This window comes from Clupea harengus, chromosome 17 (assembly GCF_900700415.2).
Source record: "Clupea harengus chromosome 17, Ch_v2.0.2, whole genome shotgun sequence".
Classification (NCBI taxonomy): domain Eukaryota; kingdom Metazoa; phylum Chordata; class Actinopteri; order Clupeiformes; family Clupeidae; genus Clupea; species Clupea harengus.
The window spans coordinates 17,787,002-17,806,252 of record NC_045168.1 but is presented as its reverse complement, the minus strand read 5'-3'; the positions used below and the strand labels follow the sequence as shown (position 1 = coordinate 17,806,252).

At 44.8% G+C, this 19,251-nt stretch overlaps 1 protein-coding gene across 1 annotated transcript; it reads left to right on the top strand.

The window, feature by feature from the left end:
- Positions 1-858: 858 nt before the first annotated feature.
- On the top strand, positions 859-14,470 carry LOC105906197 (alpha-2-macroglobulin-like). Its single transcript, XM_031583564.2, has 36 exons — positions 859-992; positions 2,127-2,255; positions 2,505-2,685; positions 2,915-3,074; positions 3,160-3,212; positions 3,684-3,704; positions 4,853-5,018; positions 5,215-5,299; positions 5,500-5,623; positions 5,870-5,990; positions 6,151-6,260; positions 6,655-6,822; positions 6,983-7,219; positions 7,311-7,523; positions 7,633-7,782; positions 7,994-8,140; positions 8,232-8,319; positions 8,777-8,909; positions 9,012-9,237; positions 9,510-9,636; positions 9,742-9,863; positions 10,082-10,133; positions 10,275-10,358; positions 10,456-10,632; positions 11,578-11,653; positions 11,936-12,092; positions 12,191-12,265; positions 12,444-12,594; positions 12,678-12,868; positions 12,979-13,194; positions 13,292-13,425; positions 13,654-13,744; positions 13,824-13,892; positions 14,012-14,117; positions 14,208-14,246; positions 14,338-14,470. Exons 2-36 carry the CDS (start codon positions 2,173-2,175, stop codon positions 14,346-14,348), a joined length of 4,344 nt encoding a protein of 1,447 aa, XP_031439424.1. The 5' UTR covers positions 859-992; positions 2,127-2,172; the 3' UTR covers positions 14,349-14,470.
- Positions 14,471-19,251: the final 4,781 nt, after the last annotated feature.

Below are 19,251 nucleotides of genomic sequence, written 5' to 3'. Positions count from 1 at the left end.
CCCTCTCCTCACAACAAGATAACTGAAGTCCAGGCTCGTCCCTCTCCACACAACAGGACACTGAAGTCCAGGCTCGTCCCTCTCCACGCAGCAGGACACTCGTCTCCAGGCTCGTCTCACTCCACACAACAGGACACTCGTCTCCAGGCTCGTCCCTCTCCACACAACAGGACACTGAAGTCCAGGCTCGTCCCTCTCCTCACAACAAGATAACTGAAGTCCAGGCTCGTCCCTCTCCACACAACAGGACACTGAAGTCCAGGCTCGTCCCTCTCCACGCAGCAGGACACTCGTCTCCAGGCTGGTCTCACTCCACACAGCAGGACACTCGTCTCCAGGCCCGTCTCACTCCACGCAGCAGGACACTCGTCTCCAGGCTGGTCTCACTCCACGCAGCAGGACACTCGTCTCCAGGCCCGTCTCACTGTGGATCCCTCCGGGGTGGGTGGAAGAACCCAGTTCCATCAGATCAGGAAAAACTCTCAATAAGAATCCCTTGAAGACTCACAGGTTTATTTAATATGTAGGATGTGTAATATAAAAAAAGATAGTGATTGTTTGTACTAATATTATTATTGTTGTTGTTGTTATTATTACTGCTAAGTATAGGCCATAAACATGGACTTTAAAGTAATATTGCCATTTCATACACATACACTGCCTCACTACACATGTATGGTATTTTATTGGTTTAATATACCTGCACTTGCACCTTATCTTCTCCCATCTCAAGGAAAGGGAACATGTTTCTTCGATATCAGACAGCCAATAAGTTTTCACGTAGGGATGGACGTTGGTGAACACGCCTACATTTCGTCTACATAGTCCAGGAGTGAAGGCGCAGGAGCAACTCAACACCGAAGAGATCGCTGGCTGACGCCCTCCCGTCTCTCACCAACATACCCGCTGCAGGTGAGAACACAAGAGCAACTCAACACCTAAGAGATCGCTGGCGGACGCTCTCCCGTCTCTCACCCACATACCCTCTGCAGGTGAGAACACAAGATCCACTTTAAGCTGAGCCACGATAAGACGCCATCCTCCTATAGTGATATTAGAGCCTGCGCAGGTAAACTACTTTTCAGTATGCTGTGTTCAGTATATGTTTGAGGTCAACTGGGAGAACTAGGTAGTCTTATAAAACAATTGAGATGGATTGAACACGCGATATGTAAATGTCTCGGCAGCAAACTTTTACGTTTATTTAGACCACAAACGAGTCATTTCCTTTCCATCTACGACTGCGCGAATGTTTTGGGAATATCGATGCATCCATCCGCGAGTAAGTGGCGATCTAGAGGAATTCACCTACAGGCTTTTTGAAACTCGTTTGCCCCCAAGACTGCGCAGTAAAGTAGCCTGCCCACAGCGGGCCTCCACCAACTCCGTCTCAGCGGACATGTTGATGTGATGTGGGCTAAGATTCTACTAAAACTATGAAATAAAACTAAAGTGTTGACTATCTCGTCTTTACCAACTCGAAACCAACCAACTGCCAGGTGTGACGACGTTTTCACGGCAGACTCCCGATTAAAAAAGAAAACATCCCCATATGCATACAAGTCTGTTGTAATGTGTCTCTGTGTTGTAATGTAGTTGTGGTCCATTTCGAGGCAAGGTTTTGCTCCTACTCTTTATCCTACACAAAGCATCGACAGTTATGACGACACACTGAACAGGATCTGCTTACATGGACATTCGATTAAAAAAAAAAAAACATTAACAGAAGCACACGCGCACACACATGCTCTTATTCTAATGGGGACAGTGGAGGCCCTGTGAGTATTTCCCAGGATCTAGTGCCTGAACACATGGCCTTTAAAACCCCACAGTAGTTGCTATATTGGCTTGTTAGTTAAAAGTAGGCTATGTGCCATTTCGTATTTTCTGAAGTATCAGTACTGGAGGCGGGTCAAGGTATTGCTTTACTCTGGTGAACTCAAGAGCTTTGCCAGGAGAGGTTGTAGGTCATACTGACTTGATGAGTTGCCAAATGTGAAATATTCCCTGCTGGTGTGTGTGGGTGGGTGTGTGGGTGGGTGTGTGGGTGGGTGTGTGGGTGTGTGGGTGTGTGGGTGTGTGGTTGATTTCATCAGCCTGTTGGTATAAAAGTGTGTTTGGTTCAGAGCAGCAGCACTGGTGTGTGAGCCTCTCCTCTGCAGGCTCAGTAGAATGGCCCTCATCAGGATCCTGATTGCTGGGGGGCTGCTGAGCTGCCTCTACTCTCTCTGCTCCTCCACAGGAACACACGAGCCGTGAGTAAAGCCTTCAGCACACAGCTCAGTCCTCTCACATGTTATAGTGTTAATATATTAAAGAGTAGGTCACTAAAACGACTCTTATTGCTATAGTCTTGCAATTACTGAAAGTATGAGCGTCATACAAGCATGACTCATTAAAATGATCAAAAACATGACCTTAATTATTAAGTAACTCTGAATAAATTGGGAAAAACTATTTTAAACCAATTAAGGAAGTCTGTAATGCATTCCTTCTCTCTCTAGGTCTTTCATGGTGACCTTTCCTGCACTGATAAGGTCAGAGTCAGAAGCCCAACTCTGTGCCAGCCTCCTGAGTCCAAATGAGACTCTGCTCATGTCCATATATCTGACTAATGGAGACGAGAAGAAGCTTCTTCACCAGGAAACATCAGACAAGGACTTTCACCGCTGTTTCCAGTTCCAGGTCAGTAGTAGTCGTAGAGTTAACTGACAGCCTGCTGCTGGGGACGGAAGGGGAGAGTGGGGGAAGTCCAGCTCAAACTCCAAACTGGATTACCGTGTGACCCATTTGGAATAAATGTTATGAAATGAGCAGTTGATTGCGCCGCCCCCCTTCTGCTTGTGTTGTGTGCAGTGCTGTGGTCACTGTACCTGGTGTTGCTAACGCTAGTGTGTACTCTGCTCTTTAACAGGCCCCTTCGGTAAATAAAGACTCTGTGCAGAAGATCAAAGTGGAGGTCAAAGGCCAAACATCTCACTGGACTTCAGAGAGTCTGGTTAAGTTCATCCCTGAACCTGCTCCCATCACCTTCATCCAGACGGATAAACCCATATACAGCCCAGGCCAAACCGGTACGTCCATTTCTATAGATGTTAGCAAAATTTCCCTCGGGATTAATAAAGTATCCTATCTATCTAACTCAATTTTCCCTTACAGTGCACTACAGAGTGGTTACCATGGATACAGATTTCATTCCTCTTCATCAGAAGGTGAGTTTAGCTGAATGTTTGGACTTTCAGGAGCTCCGGACTCTCACTTTTGTGACGACAGTTTACTGTCTGTGGTGAAGCAAGGCATGCTGGGTAAAATACCTGTATTGGGTTTCTCACACAATAAACATCTGGCAAATAGATGAAGTGTTGTTGAAAGAGCGCCCAATAGCAGTGAAACAATCAGAAGAAGAAGATGGAGATTGTAATTGCCTGAGAGGGACAATCACTAAAGCAGCTCTTTGCACAGCTGTGTATTGGACCTTATCACCAGAATTGATTTAGGTAGAGGCCAGGGGGTTTAACGTTTAATCTCTGATCAGTGTTGTGTTGCAGCCTTGTGTGTGTGTGATTCCATGCACAATAAAATGTTTGGTAGAAATAATGAAAATAATATTTTGTTCTGTTTTTTTTTTTTTTTTTAACACAACGGAGCACAATTCACTAATTACATTTCTGCTTTTTCCACAGTACAACCTGGTGTCGCTTCAGGTATGTCCATGTTTGAGTTTGCTTTCTTATTGGTACAGTATAAGCATGGAGATATGACATACACTTGGAGAGAGTGAGGAAGTACCACCCCATTCATTTGAATGGCTGATGCTATGCTAGCTACTTCATTCATATGAATGGCTGATGCTATGCTAGCTACATCATTCATTTGAATGGCTGATGCTATGCTAGCTACTTCATTCATATGAATGGCTGATGCTATGCTAGCTACTTCATGCATATGAATGGCTGATGCTATGCTAGCTACTTCATTTATATGAATGGCTGATGCTATGCTAGCTACTTCTTTCATATGAATGGCTGATGCTATGCTGGCTACTTCAGCCCAGGAAGTACCTAACTGACTGCTGACAATTATGTGTTATATTACAGGTGGCCACAAAGCCAATTAGGTGCTATATTACAGGTGGCCACAAAGCCAATTAGGTGCTATATTACAGGTGGCCAAAGGTATCTTGTCTATGCGAGTTGGTGGATGTTCCTGGCTTAAACTGCCAGTTAATTTGTATTTAGTGTAGGGCACAAGCCTGACAACATTACTTATTTCAAGATGAAGATAAAGGACACTGGCTGCTGACATTTCTCAAGACTAATGCCTTCAGCTGTGTGTGTGTGTTCAGCCTATAGTGTTGTATTAGCCGCATATATAGGCTACATGGGAAACAATTCAAAATCATTAAATGGTGTCTTGATGTTTAATCTATAGGACGCTGATATGATTATGGCAGAGAATGAAGAAATTAATTTTAGCATATCTCTGGAGCAGCATCCTACATTGGCACGTTGTTTTCCGTACAATATATATACTTATTAATATAATAGGGTTAGATACCCAATATATATACTTGTGTTAGGGTTAGTATAGGGTTAATATCAGTAGTATCTTCAGCAGTTCTCAGTGCCACTGCGTTGATTTCAAGGACAGTGTTTTTTGGAGTATAAATTCTGTCCCATAGCGGTTCAGATGCCATCATGTTAATTGCACTATAATTCACGTGTGTGTGTCTGTATTTGCATCTTCTGTCTGCTTGGTCCTCTCATCGCTGCTTGTAGTTCTGTTTTCACCAACATGAGTAATTAGTGGCATCATCAGCGTAATGATCTTTTTTGTGTGTCCCTGTTCACAGGACAGCCGTGGCAACACCATTGGCCAGTGGCTTAATGTGACCTCGCAGAGTAAGATGGTTCAGCTGTCTCACGTGTTAAACCCTGAGGCGCTCCAGGGCAAATACACGCTGTCTGTGACTGGGGAACAGAGCGCGTTCTCACACGACTTTCAAGTGAAGAAATATGGTACGTTTGTGGCTGCTTCTGCAAGTCAGCTTAAAGGTGGTCTCCCCCCCCCCCAACCCCCAAATGTTATTTTTGGTGTTAGCTATTTGAAAGGGTTAAGGATGGGGTGAACCCTAAGGGATGGGGTTAGTCCTAAGCCTAAAACCTTAATGGACTGAACCAGTATGTTTGTGACTTTGGCTCCTCCTCCTTTCAGTTTTGCCCAAGTTTGAGGTGATTCCAAACATTCCCGAGGAGGTCAGCGTAGGTGCAGTGGAAGTCCGACTGCAGGTGTGTGCAAAGTAAGTGACGCGGGGACAGGTGATTCCCAGGAAGAACACATGCTAACATATGATGGCTGGACTATAAGCAGGTCTGAATTCCAGTGTGCCTGTTCTGAGCTCATCCCATTTGTTGTGATGCGTCATGCTCTCCGTCAGCCTTAACATGTTTCTATATGTCCTTGTGGCCTTAAAGCACCTTAAAGTTTCCCTGTTTTCAGATATACGTTTGGTCAGCCTGTGCCAGGGAAGGCTTCAATGGTATTGTGTCGAGATGCTGATGTCAACCAATTTGAAGAAGATGATGGTGCCGCACTAGAAATATGTCTGAAGGAACAGGGAGAAGTAAGGATTATTTATTTTATTATAATTTCTTTCAAAATGAAATTATTATTATCAGAATATTGACATGTAGACATGTAGAATGTTTTAGTGAAGTTGTCATGACGATTAAAGGGTACTACAGACTGACATCATCCTGAGGCTGTGAGGCCAAGTTGTTTTGGCTCATGGAATGATCAATTATAATTGAACCAGGTGGAGATTTACTGGTAGCGAGCCTTGAAATCTGAACCTGTGTGTGTCCCGCAGATGGATGAGTCTGGTTGTACCTCTAAAGTTTTCAACATGGCAACATTTACACCACCGGCCTTCGCCAGGAAACTGAAGGATGTGCTGAGATTCAGTGCCACAGTAGCTGAGGAGGGAACAGGTGAGCCAAGGAGGAGAGGTCGTAGGTCATACTGACAAGGGGGCCATTGTTCAAGGGGGTGATTGTTCACCAGAGGTGGAGAGGTCGTAGGTTATACTGGTTCACCACTGAGGATGTAAATAAAGGTGGAGGTTTCTACATGAGTATTTTTCTTCTTCAGGTATCAGTCGATCAGAGAGCAAAGACATACGGTTGGACTACTCCCTTGGGAAACTCACCTTTGTTGATACACCAGACGTGTTTGAGGACGGGGCAGTTATGGAGGGCAAGGTAGGTGAAGTGGTTATCTCTGCAGATGCAAACACATCTGCCACATATGCATATAGTGTATATAACCCTAGATTATCCATTCTGAGGCTGGTGATCTTTTCAACAACCTTTCGGCAGAATTGAGGACTGCACCTTAAGACACTTTCAGACACTGGGCTTGGAGATGTAGTATTTCAAGGGAAAAGAAAGTGTAATCAGTTGTCTTGTCTAATCAGTTCTGTATGGTGTTCTACATTTCTGGATACCAATGGCAACGGCCAGTGATCTCTTCAGTGGGAAATGAATTGGCGCGTCATTTCAGAAGTAGAAGGATCATTTCAGAGCCAGTCCTTTAAGTCACCAGCACGTTGTCATACTTAAATATGTAGGCTTCTTGTATTTCCTCTCTCTACAGATCAAAGCAACCCATTACAACGACATGGGCATCGCTGACAGGACCGTCCATCTGTTTAAAGGTCCGAAGTGGAACGCAGAGCTCTTACTGAACCTGACCACAGACTCTGATGGAGTGGCCCAGTTCTCTCTCAACACCGCTCCTTTTACAGGAGACTTTGAGCTCATCGTAAGCTGAGTTTGAGTGCATATATCTATCACTCACACACACACACACACACACTTTAGTTACCACTTGTGCTGTGCTGGTGTTGGCGTGATAGTCTGCGGAAGGTCCAGTGCATCATATGCTTTTCCATCCCATCACTAATGGCACTCTTCCTCTCCAGGCCAGCCTCTATACAGACATCGATACATACAGACCGTTTCGTACCCCATACTATGACTCCGCATCAAAGTCTGTGTCCAGACTGAGACCTGCATCTTCACACGCAGCTACATCCAGCTCTCTGACCATAAAGGCTATAGATGAGCCTCTTCAGTGTGACAAAGACACACCCATCAGCATTAAGTACACCTTCACTGGGGAGACATTCAACACAGACTCTGTGGATATCATTTATATGGTACGTGGATCACAGATTACATTATGGCCATCTAAAATCATTAAAGCAACTGCTGTGGTAAGACGATGTTGAGTTTCCTTGTGTGTTGCAGGTTTTATCCAAAGGAGAGATTGTTCACCATGGCTTCACTAAGGCTTCAGTGAAGGGTTCCCAACCGGTCATTATGGGTGAGGTGTCCTTCAAGCTGCCTGTCAATCCTGGGATGGCCCCCTCAGTGCAGGTTCTGGCCTACTGTGTCTTACCCAGTGAGACGGTCCTGGCTGAGAGCAGAACCTTCTCAACTGAGAAGTGCTTCAGAAACAAGGTACCGCACCACAGCGTGATGGTGTGAAGTTCTCTCTTTCTCTCCTGGTGCTCTTGGCCTCTGTTAGTCGCTTGTTGATTATAGTTTGTCACATGTGCTTTCTATGCAGGTGTTGGTGCAGTTCTCTCCCCCTAAAGCGGTTCCTGGAGAGAAGAGCTCCCTGCAGCTGTCAGCTCAGCCTGGCTCTCTGTGTGGCCTCACTGCTGTGGATCAGAGTATCTTAATCCTGGAACCAGGGAAGCGCCTGGATGCCCAGAAGGTTACCATAGCAACACTCCAAATCAACAGTGACATTATACATTTCACACAGTGTGTGTGCGCGTGTGTGTGTGTGTGGACAGAGTCTCTGATTTCTTCTGTGGTCGTTTCACTATGAGTTACAGCCTGAAGTGATTTCTTCTGTGGTTACGTCGCTAAGTGTCACAGCCTGAAGTGCGTAGTTGTGTGATTGGACATTTCTTTTCCTCTAGGTTTTTGACATGCGACCGTCAATGAACTCGTATGTGAGTTATGATGTTGAGGATCCAGTGGAGTGTCTGAAAGTGAGACCTCGGCGATCTTCTATGCCCTACTACCCAGGCAGACGCTCAGACACTGGTGCCTTTGCTGTTTTCAAGGTAAGAAGCCCTTGCAAACAGAATAAGCCAGACGCTCAATTCACGTCATGCACTTAAATGAGGAGTTCATCTGTTTCTGTGTCTGCTTAAGAGATTGGGACTGAAGATTGCAACTAATCTGGTTTTACGGACACCGAACTGCTTACTCTATAGGGGAGACACATACCACAAGGGACACGGTGAGTGCAAACAACCTCAAGGAAAGTGAAATTCAAACATTTAATTTCTAGCCTTATGTATGTATAATTGTAATGTCTTTGAGAGGAATGGCACATTATCTGGCTTTATCACTGGGTGTCGGGTCAAGGTGCTGGGTGTGTGTGGAGGAACAACATCTAAAGCATCTGGTCACTGAGTGTGGGGTATAGGCTCTCTGGTCAATGGCTACAGGGTCACTGGGTATGGGCTACAGGATCTCTGGTCACTGGGTATAGGATCTCTGGTCACTGGGTATGGGCTACAGGGTCACTGGTTTGGGCTGTAGGCTCTCTGTGTTGAAGGCGTGTATATTGCTCAGGGATGTGTGAGACGAAGGCAGCATAGCATGACATGATTAAAGGAATCAGGCAGCTGTCTACTGAAGAAGAACATATCTGCTGCCCATGCAGATTTGAGAATAAGTTTTCTTCTTTCCAGCATATCCTGAAGTTGCCTATGGGGTTGCTTTCAATGGAATGGCTGGACCAGGTGGACCTCCTCCCGAGGAGTCCGGTGTGACTGTACGCACAGTCTTCCCAGAGACATGGATCTGGGACCTTGCAGAGGTCGGGTGAGTGGTCACATATGAATCAGTCTCTGTCATATACATGGGCTCCTGTACTTCTAGTGTCCAACCCCATAGCCATTTTTCTAACATGTGGTCTCTTCACAGAGAGTCTGGAGAAGCACAAGTCCCTCTCACTGTCCCTGACACCATCACCACCTGGGAGACTGAGGCTTTCTGCCTGTCCCCCCAGGGCTTTGGTCTGGCCCCACCAGTTCAGCTCACAGTTTTCCAGCCCTTCTTCCTGGAGCTCTCCCTGCCATACTCCATCATCCGTGGAGAGACCTTTGAGCTCAAAGCAACGGTTTTCAACTACCTGCCCAAGTGCATCATGGTATTACACTGAACCACATTCTGAGCATAAAATGGATCTTGCTACACTGTAATCAGATGGTCAGATATTGCCTGGATAATTTCATGCATTCATGTTCATAACTATCACTAGCTAAAGCTGATTGAATGCTAGTGTATGTTGTAAGCTAAAGCTAAAGCTGATTGAATGCTAGTGTAAGCTAAAGCTAAAACTGATTGAATGCTAGTGTATGTTGTAAGCAGATCCCTCGCTGTGGCTTTGAATGTGTGTTAAACATGAACCCTCTCTGGTAGGTTACAGCGACTCCAGCCCCTTCATCAGACTTCACTCTGACCCCCTCCTCTGATGGCCAGTACTCCTCCTGTCTGTGTGCAAATGGCAGGAAGACCTTCAAATGGACACTGGTGCCCTCTGTGCTCGGTGAGTACACACTGCAGGAGCCTGTAGAGTTAAAGGACAAGTGGGTAACTTTATTAGACACTAATGCAGCTGAGCTGAATGTGACATGGAAAACTTGCCTTGCAGGAGAGGTGCAGGTGACTGTGAGTGCTGCAGCTGAGCAGTCCCAGACTGGGTGTGGCAATGAGGTGGTGACTGTCCCAGAGAGAGGCCGCATAGACACAGTCACACGCCCGCTCAGGGTGAAGGTAGGCGTGCCATGAATCCTGATCTAATATGGCATTTTCCAGAAGACCAATCACAGTAGAGGATTTGTAGAATGTTCAGAGGGTCTTTAGAGCTGACATCTCTCCAATCTTAAGAGAAGTGCATTTTCTGTTACACAGAGTACACCTTAAGCCCAAGAAATGATTAACATCCTGAGGTACACACACACTTGTAACGTCTCTAACTTTTCTCTTCTAAGGCTGAAGGAACCGAGAAGACTGAAAGTTTCAGTTGGCTCTTATGTCCAAAGGGTGAATTTCTATCTTCTCTTCCTATTGGCCCTTGTCTCTGTATCCATAGTTTATGAATTTATTAATAGATAAATGATTTTTAACAAGCAACATTCATATTGCCTGTGTGGCCTGAAGCTCAGTTTCATGTTGTTCCCGCAGGGGGCGCTCTAACAGAGGAGGTGGAGCTGAAACTCCCAGAGGCTGTAGTGAAGGGATCATCCAGAGCTTCAGTTTCTGTGCTGGGTACATCTTCATATAAGCAATCTGCGTAATAATGGTACTCATTCGGTAACTAAGGCATATCTTGTTATCTGTTTCTCATGTACTTTTCTTCTTGTAGGAGACATCCTTGGTCGTGCTCTGAAGAACATTGACAGTCTCCTGAAGATGCCATATGGTTGTGGGGAGCAAAATATGGCGATCCTCTCCCCAAATATCTACATTCTGCAGTACCTACAGAACACTAACCAGCTCACTGCAGACATCAGGGAGAGGGCCACACATTTCCTCAAGAGTGGTGAGATGAATTTGCTTTTGTCAAGCGAGATATACAAGTTCATGTTTGTGGTATGAGCTGAGTTCAGGTACAGTAGGTCAGTTTCTGTGTCTGCATCAGAGGGATTTATGAGACTTTACCGAGACCTCACCGTCTACACCCTCTTTTTGCCACCTCATGAAGTAACTTTGATTGGTTATGAACTCTTCCTCTTCTCTTTGGTTGAACTGAATTGGATGGGGATGGAGTCTGCAGAATTATTCGCTAGTCCTCCCATCCACTGGCCACTTCTACTAGCTGTTACTGTTAACCATTAGCCACCACCATTAGCCACTACTACTAGCTGTTACTGTTAACCATTAGCCACTACTACTAGCCATTACGGTTAACCACTAGCCACTACTCCTAGCCATTACTGTTAACCATTAGCCACTACTACTAGCCGTTACTGTTAACCATTAGCCACTACTACTAGCCGTTACTGTTAACCATTAGCCATTACCACTATATTTTGCTAAATACCTATTCATTTTTCCTTAGCATTTTAACAGGGAAAAAAAACAAATCCCTAGCACTAAACTCCAAACTGCTGGTCGATTTGCATACTCCATAAGGACTTTGCTATTAGCTACTACTGTTAGCCATATGTAGTACCTTTTTATTTATTTTTTTTTTTTTTAAAACATTGAATGATTGACTAAAAATAGTAATTGAACATAAAGAAATGACATATTTACTGTATTGTCAATAATGTGTGCGTGTTTGTAAACTACCATGTGGTGGGTGTGATGGTGACTGACTGCAAAGCTGAAAGATGAAGCTCAGGCACATGGCTCTGAGGCTCCCCCTGCTGGTTGAAATGATGCACGTCACCCCCTGGCTGTCCTCTGATGGCCATGGAGTTGAGTGTTATTATTATAATACACATTAACCACTAGGCCCCAATAACGCAGTTATAATCTGCAGGATACCAGAGGCAGCTGAACTACAAGCACCGTGATGGAGCCTACAGCACGTTTGGCAGAGGGGAGGGAAACACATGGTGAGTTGATCCCAGTCAGTGCACTAAAGCCTATGACCAGGGGAGCACAGTTAGAAATACTACCTATAACAAAGGGAACACAGGGTGAGTTAAAACATATGATGCCACCATTGGCCGAGACCTCCTCTTGCTCCAGGTCACCCTCATCTGGATGCATCAGCCTTCCTCTTATTGTTTTAAAAGCATTTAATGACCCTAGCAGTGATTAGGGGAGGCAATGAGAACATGGAGGAAATGTTCATTAACTCCATGAAGACCAGGTTGTTTCATCTTTTCCTGCAGGTTGACTGCATTTGTGTTGAGATCCTTTGGTAAAGCAAAGTCCTTAATCTACATCGATCCACAAATTATTACGGATGCAAAGACTTGGCTTGAAGGAAGACTCAGACCAGATGGCGGCTTCCATATGCAGGGGAAACTCTTCAACAACAGAATGAAGGTACCCATATGATAATACTATCTAACTAATCAACAAACGAATAATTTCATATTGCGATGGATACTGAATTTGACATTGAGTTTTTCCTTGTCTTGTAGGGCGGTGTAAACGACAATGTAACAATAACTGCTTACATCACTGCATCGATGCTTGAACTGAACATGTCTGTTACGGTATGCAAATCTGTTACTTTCGTCATCTACGACAAACTACTTCAAGTCTATCAGAGGCTTCATTCAGATTCTTCTACTGTTGTGTATCTGGTAGAAGTCTGTATGGTTTCCAGTCATATTCAGAGAACTGCAACCTTGGACCAGATTATTGTACCAGACAATCTGCTTTTTACTTCAGGAAAAAACGCTGACGTTTCTGAAGTCCTCCGTCAGTGACTTCTCCAACACCTACTCCACCGCTCTACTGGCCTACACCTTCAGTCTCGCTGGAGAAGAGGACCTGCAAGCTCAACTTCTGAAACACTTGGACAGTGTAGCAACCTCTGATGGTAGGAAACATTTTACAGTGTGCCTGAAGACACAGATAACCCAACGCTTCAACCTTTATCTCATGTGGCTCGTGTCTTCTCAGGGAGTCTCCTGCACTGGTCTCGGCCCTCATCAGAGCGAGCTGATTCCCTGGCGGTGGAGACGAGCTCTTATGTGCTGTTAGCTGTTCTCACTAAAACCACACTGACTGCTGCTGACTTAGGGTATGCTGCCAGGATTGTCAACTGGCTGGTGAAGCAGCAAAATCCATATGGAGGCTTCTCTTCCACACAGGTGATCCACAAACACTTCCTTCTGAAACGTGTTTTTTGTGTTGCTGTGTCTGGGCTTTTGTCCAGCTTCTGTATTTGCCCACACTGAGGGTTGAGTGTGTGTTCTCTCAGGACACGGTGGTGGCACTGCAGGCTCTGGCTCTGTACGCCACCAAGGTCTTCAGCCCACGTGGATCCAGCACAGTGACTGTGCTGTCAGCAGGTGGGGTGAAACACCAGTTTGATGTGAACCAGCACAACACATTACTGTACCAGGAGAGGGCGCTGCAGGACGTTCCTGGGAAGTACAGCGTAGAAGTGAAGGGCTCTGCATGTGCTTCTGTGGGGGTCAGTCTGAAAGATCTCTTCTGCTTTGTTCTTGACTGTTAATGATGGATATTCTGTTAGGGCTATTTATTCATGTCTAAATCCTCTTCTGTAATAGGTGGCTCTTTTCTACAACATTCCCACTCCCACTGAGCACTCAACCTTGAGCATTAAGACTCAAGCCAAACCTCTGACTGAGGGAGAGTGCAACAAGGCCAATGGACAGGCCTTCAACTTAGACATCACAGTCCAGTAAGTAACTTGTTGAGTTTTGTGACCAGTGACCTACTTAGGTCGGATCAAGTAAATCCTGCCTGGTTCCTCTCCCTCAAACTGAAGTTCTGGGATAACTGTGGTTCCTGGTTCCTCTCCCTCAAACTGAAGTTCTGGGATAACTGTGTCTAAGAACGATTGTTTACTGTTAGTCACTTAAGATTTAAAGAACTTAAATGAGGCACATTTTCATCCTTCCTTGTCCAGGTATGATGGACCACAGGAGAGCACCAACATGGCTATAATAGATGTGAAAATGTTATCTGGTTTCACACCTGACTCTGCCTCTGTTGAAAAGGTAAGTTGGCCATCCTAAATCTATGTTGGTCTGTGGATCATCCATCATAATGGTACTGATGAAGGTTCTGTCTTAACAGCTAGAGGGCAGCATATTTGTGGACCGAGTCGATAAGAAAGATGACCACATCCTTGTGTATCTGTCAGAGGTGAGGAATAAACCACTAGCACTCAGAATCACTTTCCTCACAGGTTTGCCTAAAATGACACACTTGTCTCTACACCTGCTCTACGTCAATCTGATGTGCTTCTACTTGTGTTGTATCAGGTTCCGAAGGGTTTACCTGTCTCCTACCACCTGACCATCCGACAGGATCTCCCAGTGAACAACCTGAAGCCAGCAGTGGTCACGGTGTACGACTACTACCAGACCAGTAAGACTCCCTTATGAACCAGTGTTGCATACGCACATAAGAGATACAGAGGTGTTTGTAACGTCCTGACCAATGAAATCTCTCCATCAGGTGACCGAGCTGAGGCAGAGTACTCCTCCCCTTGTACAGGTCAGATGCTCTACTGAGTCCCCCTAAGAACAAACATGAAAGCATGTCTTAATATTCTATTGAATTTGTGTGTGTGTGTTTTGCATCACAGGGGGCAGCTGAAGAATGAGGTCATGAAGTGGAAAATCTTTCATTACAATATTTTTTAACATTCCTGATGTGTTAATATATGGCGATTATGTATTTGTATACACATTGGTAATAAATACTGCAATTCAAAGATATTTCCATTAGTTATTTTCCTACAGTTTGTATTGAAAGCTGAGATGATGCAATTAGAATTTGACCAGCGAGTGTCTTTGTAGAAGGGTGTTCAGGTGTGTACTTGGACATCTGTGGCCAGACCAGACACACACTCCTGAGGAAGTTCTTTTGTACTCTGACACTTTCATTTTCATTTATTAAATGTCGTCGAAGAATATTAAAGACCCACACAAACAAACTCTCTTATAAGAATAATTTGTTGTTCATATTGAGCGAAACCTATAGACTAGTCTTGAGACTAATGGGTAGATGGAAAAGTTGTCTGGGCAATAGTCTCATCAGATTAGAGGAGTGATTTGGGATTCCACCAGAGATTTCCCAGTTGCCCACATATTAATGTTAGGCTAGTTTTCAATATTCATAATTCAATTTTTGGGTCTACTGGAATAGATTTACATGCTTCAATGTTCCAAAAACACATGATCTATTTCATATTGTACATCTCTTCACCCTCTGTTAGACAAGAGCTCTAAGCCCCACCTCCTGAAAAGCACAGTGTGCTCTGATTGCTCATCTAGCTGACCAGTCACGAGATTGCTTCATCTTGTAACAAAGGAAGGAAGTCAAGTAGGCTCTTCGGGCAGCTTAGAAGTGGTTTCTGTGGACGAGTGTTACTCCCTCTGGTCTTTGTAACTTTGCAGACTGTTTACTTGCATGCATAAAAAGCTCTTGAATACACTGAAGGAATCTCTAGAACAGGGGTTCTCAATGTTTTCTACTCTGCCTATTTGTATTTGTAATAGGGTGGGGCCCAACAGACACCGTGCTTATTTGAGCTAATCTATATTACGTTCTAATTAATAAGTGATTGTTATGTGTCAAAGAGCAACATCAGCACCTGCTACAGGTACCTGTAAAAATCTAATTCCAGATATTGCACAAAATCAAAATTGTATTGTGCACCAGAAAACATAAAACCACACGAACGGCCACTTCGCTTGAGAGCAAACCAAAAGGGGATGAACCGTTACCTCAAGGCGTTGGGAAAACGGAAGGGAAGGACAATGGAAAGTCCGGTGTGTGGAGAACCCAGTTCTTGGCAACCTGTTAGCTCTTGCGTCAATCCTCCTGTCTCAGCACCTCTTCCACGTCCCGTGTGCACTCAGGACGTTGTAGATGACAGCCTCGGTGCTCGAGCACACAAGCTACAATTGCGCATAGGCTAGGCGCCACAAGCAGGCTACTCTTTACTTTAAACACTCTTAACTGCACAATAACACCGTCACTAACATCTCGGTCGTCTGTCCAATAACCTAAGTCAGTAAGAATCTCACCCTATAGCCTAGGTGTAGATGATACCAGTGTGTAAATTGTATGTAACAGTACAGTGTGTAAATCGTGAATAATGAGCTCAAACTAGCTGTCTGCTCTCCTCGTGTCTCTTGTTCTCTCACGTCTTCACCCTCCAGTTACCACAGAATAAGTTCAAGGGTCAAATTGTCATACAACAAATTACATTACAGGAATGAAATATTCAAATGAAAATAAAATACAGCTATTGAAAAAACTAGGCCTAATTCAAATAGGTGTTGCTTCAGACATGCAAACAATAGGTTCAAATAGGTCCAAATAATGATTTAAATCTGTTGCTGCAATCTATTATCAACATAAATAGCACCAAGCATTCCTGGGCAGTGGTTCGAGTTGGTAGCTCTCCACCAGTGACGTGCAGTGAGGTTCGTGACTGGTGAGGCACTGACTCTTTCAGAGTCTTTCAGAGTCAGATTTACAAATACATAAACCCAATAGAGTATCTTAAATCACCATTCTATTGGCAGCTTGCACAAATGTCAGTCACATGAACTGCAAAAAATGAATGGGTGGGTGGAATGTTCAATATGAATGCATGTTGGGAGGTTTTAGAGTGTTCTGATTTGATATGTGATCACAAACTTATCCTCTCATTTCAATTCTGACTACCGATCTATAAAATCTACAAAGCGACCAGAACCACCTGAACTTCCCCGGCCTGAGGTACTGTGCACAAACACAACAGTCTCTAAAGCAGCTGAAGACAGAGATCTGGTATGGAAGCTGGCCCGAAATGTAATTGGGAATCAGCAGCATGTCCCTGCATGGTCATCATTCAATGCCTTCACGTCAGACTCGGCTTGTTCAGTAGCCAGTGTACTCTACATGCCCTTCATAAGAGAATCAGCCTCAGATTTGTCCACCATCTATACATCTATGATACGACTTGTACGGCTTGCTGCAGAACTGGGACAGCACCATATTCTTGTGACCTTGATATTTATAGTAAAGCTCAACAGATCTTGTGGAGAAAACCACATAGATCACAATGAGACTGGGAGGTATGCATATCACGATGGCTTGCCTTGCGAGCATCGAAAAAGCTCTATGGCGATGGGGAACTCTTGGACATACTAACTGAGTCAGATGTGTATGCAGAGGGAACAGATGGCAAGAGGAGAAGGGAGCATACAGTTAGCCTCTGAGGCCCTGTTCAGGCTCTACTGGAAAGTGTGGGATATTTTCATATGAATAAGGAATGGATTTACCAGATACCTGTTGAATGAGTGTAAAGATTAGCTTTGGGTTACATTTCAGATGAGGTTGAGATTTCAAATAGGAGGGCGTAGCCTGAAGTGACCTAAGGTTAAAAGGGGTGTGGTATTATATACCATGGAAGTCTTTTTGATTTGGGTGGGGTCAGAATGGAGAGGTCAGGTTTAATTGGCTGGATTGGTCAACCAAGCAAAACATAGATGGGAGGTGCTAATTACAGGTTTAAATATGTTAGCGGGAAGGTAATCTGGCATATCTATTTCCGGTATTCATCTCTTTACTGTGGCTTAATGTACTACAGTAAATCTGTTGGAACAACACGTCCTGAGTTTCTGATTGTGAAAATAGTTTAAGACTTAGAATTGGCCACGACAAAAGCCATGCAATGTGCAATGACTGAAGCACAAGAGCAACTCCTACGAGATGTACAGCATGCATTTCATGGTAATGACAAGGCCACTGCTCAACTGCTCATCGGTGAGATGGAGACTGAACTCCATCAGATCCAGAAGAGAATCCAGATGTTCACAAATGAGGGAGACAAGCAAACAGCAACCATTGCATACTGGTTAACGTTCATAAATGGTGCTGATCTGTTGCTAAGGATCCTTCGTTCAGAGCGTGAAGCTGACTTTTCAACTTTCTCAAGGACCAATTATTATTATTACTCAAGGACCAATTATGCTAAGTACATGCCAGTCTATGTTGCAGACATGAAAGCCCTTGAACCATGAACAACCAGAAGCATACACATTCATTCAGCAAGGTGGATTTGTTGTTCGCCGGTCTAGGCATCGAAGCTTCAACTGTGTGGCTACAGATCAGGCACTCGAGGAAACCATCAAACGGGAAGGAAAGAGTCAGGGTGGAGTGGAGTTGTTGACTTCACAATACGAAAGGGAGCTCTCACAAGATGGCCGATGACGAGACATGTGACCACGGCATATGTGGAAGCCATGAAAGAGCTTTGTGACACTGATGCAAAGAGCCCGAAAGCACACCAGGAGCATGGAGCATCCAGAATGGACAGAGACGAGAGACATACAGAAGATAATGGAAGCTGTGGAGCAGAAGCAGAATCCCGTTGACCTTTGACCTTGATAACATTCCGGAGGAACTGATCAACATTGCAAGTGGTCAGGTTGCATCTGAGAAAGTTGCAAAAGAGCTCTCAAGCTTCCTTCAGGTGCTTGCACTTCCGCCTCACAGCAAGAAGGTCATGGGTTCGATTCCCGCATGGGGCGCTGTTGGCTCCGGGGGGCAGGTCCCCCCTGGACCTTCAGTGCTCAGGTGGGCTATCTCCCGGGCCTTTCTGTGTGGAGTTTGCTTGTTCTCCCCGTGTTCACAAGGGGTTTCCTCCACTAAAAACCCCAACAGAAAAAACATGCAAAAAGAACAGAACACTCCTGTCCGTCCCTGACCAAGACGGACGATTCACTTGGTCCCCGGGCGCTTACAAGCTGCCCACTGCTCCTGGGAGGTCCTGGAGGAAAGACGGTCCAGGATGGGAAAAAGGCAAAGAATAAATTCACGCGACCTCAGGCCTGCGTGTGTGTGTGTGTGTGCGTGTGTGCGTGTGTGCGTGTGCGTGTGCGTGTGTGTGTGTCCTGTGTCGCCTCCATATATGCACGTGTGTGTTGCAGTGTGTCGTGTGTGCCATTAAAACCTGACAATTATTAATTATTGTTATTATTCAAAATGGTGCGAAGCAGAATACCATCTTTATTGAACCACGTCTGTCAAATTTTAAAAGAACGAAGAGCTTCTGGGAGCCCGAGAAAATAAATCTGTGTGCAACCTTCAACACCAGTTGGAGTCAGCGTATCTAGACAGGCTCACATGAACTCAGATGTGCTCTTTCGAAGGCTACTTGTTTTCTCCAAGCAAAGAGAGGTGTCCATGGAGACTGTGATGTCTCACGAACTCGCAGCTGTCCCGCCATCTTTGTTTTATGATGACGGAAGTATGAGGAAGACAACAAAAGCTGAACTTGTTAAGAGATTGGAGTCTGTCGTTGAAGAGACACAGCAGTTGCCTAATGTTGATGTTAGGTGAAAACTCACTCAAGTTACCTCAGGACTCCGGAGTTGCATATACAGTCAGGTCCATAAATATTTGGACATTGACACAATTTTCATCATTTTGGATCTGTACACCACCACAATGGATTTGAAATGAATCAATCAAGAAAGTGCAGACTTTCAGCTTTTGAGGG